Here is an 8,316-nt window from a genome sequence, read left to right on the forward strand (position 1 = left end):
CTCTTTCTGTTTTTTTTTTCAATGTTCCTTCTATTTTCTTTTTTATTTTTTATTTTTTCATATATTATTTTGTTGCTCATTTTTCTCTTCTTTTTTCCCCTTTTTGTTGAATTAGTATCCCACAATATGAAAGCAATAATTAGGAGTGTTCATCAAACCCGCTAGCTCAGTATGCCCGCCCGAGCTTGCGAAAAAATGGCCCTGCCCAACCCGAAAAAAAAAACAACCCAAAGAAAAATAAGCATTTTTGGGTTGGGCATATTATGGGCATGGTTGGGCTGCAGGCAAGGTATGCTGCCCTGCCCGTTTGGCCCTGCCCATGATATATATATTTATAATTCTTTTTTTTTGCTATAAATACTTATAATGATATATAATATATATAATAATATATATTATTCTCCCCTCTTTCATTTGTCCTGGAGACATTTAGTGGTATGCATAATTCTTCCTTCTTAATATCTTTTTAATGTTTTTCTAATCCGATTTAGTATTTTTTAGTTTGTTTTCATTGTTGGTTGTCTTGTAAAGATGCAAAAGCAAACTCACTTTAGTGTTGTATTAAAAAATATATCAATTTAAGACAAATCAAAATTATTAATTTGTTGAATTTATTGTTTATTCAAGTATTTATTTTTTTATGGTTATTATAAGATACCTTTATTTTAACTAAAATTTTTTTTACCATAGTATCACTATTTGAGCTTAGAAGCCCGTCCTGCCCAGCCCGTTATTGCCCAACCCGAAAATGATTAGGGCTTCTATGGGCGGAGCAGAGCTTTTGCAGCTCGCTCATCTTTCGGGCTGGGCATCAGGTAGGAGCATGGCCTACCTAGTCCTGCCTATAAACGCCCCTAGCAATAATAGGAACCCTACTACAGGATACAATTTAAATTAAGGATTTACATGATGGAATTAGAAGGGACAATGCGAGTAGGAAGGGAGGGAGAAAGGATATTTATAGTCGGGCGACCATAGCCGCGGTTCTTTATTTTTTTTGGTTAAAAAAAAAAGCCATGATTCATTTTTTTTTAAAAATGTTATGAAAGCGGGCATTCACTGATAGACTAGGGTTTCTCTCTCATCTTCATCCTGTGTTTTTCAATCTCGTACAGAACTCTATTCGTTCTTAGCAATGGTTGGAAGCCTTGAAATTGGAGCCGTACCATTCAATCCAGACGGATGGGGTCCGCCTGACGCCGCCGCATCGTCTGCCAGCAACCTCCCGGCGAATGTACCCTACGCCCCGTTCTCTCGCTCGGACAAACTGGGTCGAATTGCTGACTGGACCCGCAACTTCAACAACCCGACAAGACAAAAGAACCCGGCTGACGCCGTATTCGACTTCACCATCGACGATTCGTTCCCTGCCTCCGCCGATGATGATTCCTCCTTCCGCCTCGTCGATGGAAAGCCCCCTCCACGACCCAAGTTTGGTCCTAAATGGCGGTTCAACCAGCAGCGGCAGCTCCCTCAGCGCCGTGACGAGGAGGTGGAGGCCCGAAAACGTGAGGCTGAGAAGGAGAGGGCACGCCGTGACCGGCTCTACTATCTCAACAGATCCAACGCTAATGCCCAACGTCGTGAAGCCGCGATCTTCAAATCCTCTGTGGATATTCAGCCCGAATGGAACATGTTGGACCAGATACCGTTTTCAACTTTCTCAAAGCTGTCATTCGCTGTTCCTGAACCCGAAGACCTTCTTTTCTGTGGTGGTCTCGAGTACTATGACAGGTCGTATGATCGAACCACTCCAAAGAATGAACGTCGTCTTGAGAGGTTTAAGAATAGGAACTTTTTCAAAGTTACTACCACTGATGACCCAGTGATCAGAAGGCTTGCTAACGAGGACAAAGCGACGGTTTTCGCCACTGATACTATTCTCTCAACACTCATGTGCTCGCCCAGGTCTGTTTACTCATGGGATATTGTTATTCAGCGAGTTGGGAACAAGCTGTTTTTTGATAAGAGGGATGGATCACAGTTGGATTTGCTGTCCGTCCACGAGACCTCGCAGGAACCACTGCCTGAGGCTAAGGATGATATTAACTCAGCCCACTCATTGAGCGTTGAGGCAGCGTATATTAATCAGAATTTTTCGCAACAAGTTTTAATCAGAGATGGGAAAAAGGTGACTTTTGATGAGCCTAATCCTTTTGCAAATGAGGGTGAGGAGGTTGCTTCTGTGGCATATAGGTATAGGAGGTGGAAGCTTGATGATGACATGTATCTCGTTGCGAGGTGTGAAGTTCAGAGTGTTGTTGATATGAACAACCAGAGGTCCTTCCTTACTTTGAATGCATTGAATGAATTTGATCCCAAATATTCTGGCGTTGATTGGAGACAGAAGTTGGAGACACAGAGGGGTGCAGTCTTGGCGACAGAGCTGAAGAATAACGCAAATAAGTTGGCTAAGTGGACTGCTCAAGCTCTGTTGGCAAGTGCAGATATGATGAAGTTGGGTTACGTCTCTCGTGTCCATCCCCGTGATCATTTCAATCATGTGATTTTGGCTGTAAATGGTTATAAACCCAGAGATTTTGCGACTCAAATTAATTTGAACACATCTAATATGTGGGGAATTGTGAAGTCTATTGTGGACTTGTGCATGAAATTGAATGAGGGTAAGTATGTTTTGGTGAAGGATCCATCTAAGCCTCAAGTAAGGATATATGAGGTTCCAGCTGATGCATTTGAGAATGACTATGTGGAGGAGCCACTACCTGAGGAAGAACAAGTTCAACCTCCAACAGAGGGTGGTGATGGTGGGGAGGCAACTACCACAAGTAATGTTGTGGAAGACAAGCAGATTGATGGTCAAGCTTAGATGGTGATTATGTGATGTTTCTATTTATCTAGAACTACAGGTTCATGATCTATTCGTATTCCCCTTTTTAATGATATTAATTAATTTTACATCCTTGTATGATATGTGCAATGTGATTATGTGTTCTGTCAATCTTGCTTTTTGGGGTCGCAGTTTACCTTCCTGTGCAATTTAGTGTAGGTCATGCTTTGAGCCTAGATTTCATGTGTTGATGGGATCTTTGATAAGGTTTGCATGTTGATTTTTGATCAAGAAATTTGTTAACCTCGCATCTATGGGGGATCTAGGAGTTGGCTGGGAATAGTTTTGTCATCTTGATGAAGCAGGACTTCATGTCAAGGATTACTTCTATATCAAAGTCTTCCGAATGATATTCTCTGAAGCTCATTTTGGTTTTTGGGCTAAGAGTACATGTTCTCTATGGCTGCACAGCCATATAAATGTGTGTTTGAGTATACAATCTATCATTTTGGATTGCCTAGATCTAGTAACTGGAACATTCGTGACATGACAAAGTCTTTTTGCATTTAATTTTTAGTAGAGACCCTAAGTTTTTGGGTGATACCTGTCTCTTTCTTTGCTCTAGAGAGCTTGCTATTTGTTCTGGTCTGGTGGCTTGTCCTCTAAGCAATTTTTGGAGCAGTATACCTAATGTTCTAATAGATCAAGCAAAGAGAAAGATAAGGAATGGTTTAGTCAATTTATCTTCCCTCTGGAAGGTTAATAATGAAATGTTGAATTTTTGACATATTCCATCCCCTCTGTCTTTGGAGCTCTAATAAAAGTGACATCAAAGTTCAGTATAGTTCTTTTTGTTTAACATCCGATATAAAATGCCAATGAAGAATGGGCTCTTTCATATTTCCATCTTTATGCATACAATCACTGGGATTGAAACAGAATTGGGAAATTTTCATTATTTATGGTTGTTCTAGTGAGTGTATTGTTGCAATAGAAGCAACAAATGAAAGGATTTATTGTCAAACGAAAGCTAACAATGTTTAACATAAAGGAAGGGATTATATTGTTATATGAAAATTCAAATACGAGGATGATTATGTATTCAAAATTGAGGGATGGAATAGAGTGAAATATACATGAATTAAGAGAAGGTATTTTGACTGTGCAATGACTTTGTAGTGAAAATATGAATTTTGGAAAATGTTGAGATATAGAATTTATACGGCAAAGGTTTCAGACGGTGAAAAATAGTGTTTCACCTCCTTACCATCCTGATCAATAGTGAACAGGAATCAGTGCTTTGTTGGGGAAGGGGCGCGAAGTGCTTCTTTGCTATCCATTCCTTTATTTATTTATTTATTTATTTATTTATTTATTTTAAGGTGCCAGAATCCAGATGTTCTTACCCTTCCAAACTTTAAATTGTTTTATGGGCTTATATTGAGGGGTAGTCCTATAAGATGCCTTTTATGGATAAAATATGTGATGCCTAATTAACCTCTAACTTTTCGTGGCTTTTTAGGATGTGAAGTTATACTTTAGTGTGCTGGTTTGTGCGCGCACGCGCATGAAGTTACAGACAAACTAGGAATTTAGGTAGGAAGTTAATATGGTTGAAGGTCTCCAGCACATTTTTTCATTGACAATTGTTGATGAACTCATTGAACCAACCTTGGAAGTCTATAACAACTATTAGTTTACTTTCAAGAAAAAAAGAAAGCTTGGGGTTGTTTAGTAGACGCGTTGCTCCTGTACATTGCATGAAATATCATGAATACGTTGTACTATTCATTAGGTTGTGAATAATGTAGCATATTACCGCTTTTTATATTATATGGGGATATTGATATGTTGATTGTTTTGTGTTTGTGTTTTTTTTTTTTTTTTGGGAGGGGGGGTGGGGAGATGGTGGGGATAAGAAATGGCATACGCTAATCTTCAATCTGCTAAAGTTTTTTCTTAGTGAGCATTCCCAAAACTATGTATCAGCACTGGAGATGAGTGGGTCAACCCCTGTTTTTATGGTTGAACGGGCCACCTATTTACCCAGGTCTGGGTCCTTATGTTTGACATTGACACAACTAAGATACCTCTGACACAGAAGCTTGCTGGAATACTTTTATTTTGCTCAAACATGAGGAAGAAAAAGAAATATTTGGATGTGACTAGAACTTGTTGATGAGATAATAAAAACTGTTTATGTTTTCGTTATGCATGAATAATATGGATAATTTAAGCATTTTCCCCGTTTGTATATCTCTTCATGAGAATAAGATAATGGTTTTATCCATTGAAACTGTAATATAGGAGATAGAGAAATTCTTAGGTACTCCCAGAGTACCAACTCATCCCAACTTTGTCCAATAAAAATACTCCAGCACAATTAATTTGAATCCAGCATGTCAGCCAACTCATTTATATTAATTTGTTGTTTTTAAAAAGATAAAAATACTTTTGTTTTTTAATTTCCTATACTGCCCTCTCCCCTCCGTCTCACTCCATGGCCTCATCTCTTTGGTCTCTTCGTTCCGTCACCAAACTCTCTTCCTTCTTCCCTTCATCTCCTCATTTTCTACATCGTCTCTCCTGTCTTCTCTTCTCTACTGAGACACAATCGAAGCTACAGCTCCTTTAGAAGAAGACTAGTCATAGTCTTTGCCTCTTTCAGCTACGGTCTCTTTCGATGGAGAAGACGATGAATAGTAGCGGCAGCCTCCCAAACGCAAGTCAGATCAATCTACTCTCCTCTCCACTGCCCTATCTGCATCGCTCCCCAAACTCGTCTTCCCTCTAGTCGCGTACTTGTCCCTTGGCTCAGCTTTCCTCCTCTTTGGTTCTCATCGCCATCTCGCGTTCTCATTGGCTCCCTTGTCGTCCAGGATGAGGATGATGAATTAGATGTTCAAATGATCCCCAATGCTCTCAAGCAGCCTCCAAACCAGTCGTACCTCAGTTCCTGGTTTAAAGGCGTTCAACTCCTCCCTTTTGTTGGTGTTCTCTTTTTCTTGACGAAGGGAGGAGGGGGAAGAGTTTGGAGACGCAACTAAGATGGAGACTGAGAAGAGGGAAGAGGGCACTAAGGGAAATTGCCAAACATAAGCATTTTTGTTTTTCTAAAACAACAAACTAATATAAATGAATAGGCTGACGTGGAGTGAAATGAATTGAGCGGGAGCATTTTTATTCGATAGAGTTGGGATGAGTTGGTACTCTGGGAGTATGTAAGTATTTCTCATAGGAGATAATACCAATAGTGTCTGCCTTTGAGAAGAGATCACCAATTGGGGTGTTCAGGAAGTGAGGATTTGAAGACTACATTTGAGCATGTATTGTGTTTTGTTTCTTGAAGTTTTGATGTGTAACTGTCTCATGTCATGTTGAGTTTCTAATAGAAAATGGTGTTTGGATAAAAAGCAAACCATGATTTTAAAAAGTGATTTTACAATGTATGAAGCAAGTACGTGAAAAGAGTTTTTTTGTTTCTTGAAGTTTTGATGTGTAACTGTCTCATGTCATGTTGAGTTTCTAATAGAAAATGGTGTTTGGATAAAAAGCAAACCATGATTTTAAAAAGTGATTTTACAATGTATGAAGCAAGTACATGAAAAGAGTTTTATCTCGATTTTTGTGAAAGTGCTTTTAAAATGCAATTTTAGGGAAAACCAAACACCCCAAGTTAAGTGGGTGGTTGGGTGGAAGAACCTTGCCACCTAAATACCACAAGAATCATGGCTAGTTTGGCTACCCTATGTGGCACTCCTATCACAGCGCCTTCCCCGAATAGTTGATGTCCTCCAAGGCTACACATTTTTCGTACCCACTTTGCTTTCAGATTACACCTCTACTGGAAGCCCTTTCCTTGGAAGTTGATCCAATATGATGCCAATTGACTGAAACCTCAGTAACAGTCTACAATCTTACAGAACATTATTTGTAAGGTTGGAAAATGGATATCGCGAGTTTGGATGATTGTCTACTATTCATTAAGGTTTTATTACACCAATAAAAAGTCAGGTATATAAACTATCTGTAAAACAACTTAGAAATGCGGTTATGGTTATCAGTTTGAGGACTTCTCCTGTTTCTTGATATGTTCCTGTATCTTAATTTTGTAAGATGCTGGGTAGTTTGCTAAACACGACCTAGCTGCTCCATCTTGTCATTTCTCAAGTTTTCTCATTTTCTTACCATTAAGATTCGAGCTTCTGTATTTAGTAATGAGTGAAGCTAGAACTGCCCGCAACCCAACTTCACTGCAAATCAGCTTCTACTAATCACCTGCATATGAAGCGTCGTAATATTAAGATTTATATTTGAAATTTGAAACTAATATATCATTATATTTCTTATTATAGAGATTCACACATATATCTGCTCATGCTTTGTTCTGTAGGGAAGCCAAACCAAACTGCTTGTGTTTAAGAAATTAGGTTAATATTTCTTCATGAAGCATTTTGCACAAATTAGAATTAGCTTTTTATAGGTTAGACATTTGATGCTGTATCCTGTGTCTTGTATTTGCTTTTTTCTTGTGAACATCCATAGATTATCGATCAGTGGTCAAAGCATGCACTTGATCGTCTTTTCATGTGCATTGGTTACGCAGAAGTTGGGTATTTTATTTATCAAAGAAATGTTTTGTGTTGAATTCAGGTGGTTGCGAGTGAAGCGTTTTTATGTGATCCTGAACATCAACTTGGAAGCAGATTTGCACTTACAACTGGTTTGACCTTTCCCCAGATTTTTGTACGGTAGACTTTTCTTGGACCAAAAATTTTGAGAAAACAGTAAGGCTTGTGGTTTTTCTTTATTCTTGTTTCCCCAGTTTTTTAAATGTAAATTTTAGGGACGTTACTGGCAGTTGTGGTTTGCGAGCGTTCAGTAGCACGCCTGAGTGGAATCATAACGCTTAATCAATGTCTCATCAACGCGTTGTCCTCACTGATCATTTGGGATTACGATCACAATGTATGATCTGGCTATTCTAACTTACCCTATTGAACATAGTTTAGATTCATACTTTGGATATAGGAACTGTTCTCGAGATAATCTGCAATATTACATTTATCTTGCAAAAGTGTTTGGGCGATTTGTTGGTATGTTTTGTTTTGCAATTTTATAAATAGTGAATATAAAACATAAAAGACATGATGGAGGATTTAAGTTCAAAAAGGTAAAAGGCCATTTTATTATTATTTTTTCCACAACTCCATCTAATGTGTTCCGAAGAAAGTTAACCTAAAAAAATTATAGGTTTGATATGATGTTCGCTTTTTAATATAAGAATTAGTTTAATTTTTATTTTGGTTCTAAATATACGATTTGAATTCATTTTGTTTGTTATATTTATTTATTTTTTATCAAAATAGTTCTTGTACTCAGTGGTTTCAGCGATGATATTTTGAAAAAAAATAATACCTATTTATTATAAATAATTAATTAGTTCTCTTAATATATTTAAATTAGTCAACTAGTTTTTATATTAAAGAGGAGAGGTAGTATTATTTTTCATCCTTGCAATTTGATTT

The 8,316-nt window shown here is 38.0% G+C and overlaps 1 protein-coding gene across 1 annotated transcript; it reads left to right on the top strand.

Annotated features, from left to right (window-relative positions):
* Positions 1 to 1,084: 1,084 nt before the first annotated feature.
* On the top strand, positions 1,085 to 7,860 carry LOC114738147 (eukaryotic translation initiation factor 3 subunit D-like). The gene is made up of 2 exons (XM_028926169.1): positions 1,085 to 2,867; positions 7,442 to 7,860. The coding sequence occupies exon 1, from the start codon at positions 1,136 to 1,138 to the stop codon at positions 2,825 to 2,827; it is 1,692 nt and encodes a 563-aa protein (XP_028782002.1). The 5' UTR covers positions 1,085 to 1,135; the 3' UTR covers positions 2,828 to 2,867; positions 7,442 to 7,860.
* Positions 7,861 to 8,316: the final 456 nt, after the last annotated feature.

The sequence above is a fragment of the Neltuma alba genome, unplaced genomic scaffold, assembly GCF_004799145.2.
Source record: "Neltuma alba isolate B1F8T4 unplaced genomic scaffold, ASM479914v2 tig00013547_pilon, whole genome shotgun sequence".
Taxonomy (NCBI): domain Eukaryota; kingdom Viridiplantae; phylum Streptophyta; class Magnoliopsida; order Fabales; family Fabaceae; genus Neltuma; species Neltuma alba.

Bases quoted from the DNA above. Each gene is read 5' to 3' on its own strand.
- LOC114738147 (XM_028926169.1), top strand. From the start codon at position 1,136: ATGGTTGGAAGCCTTGAAATTGGAGCCGTACCATTCAATCCAGACGGA.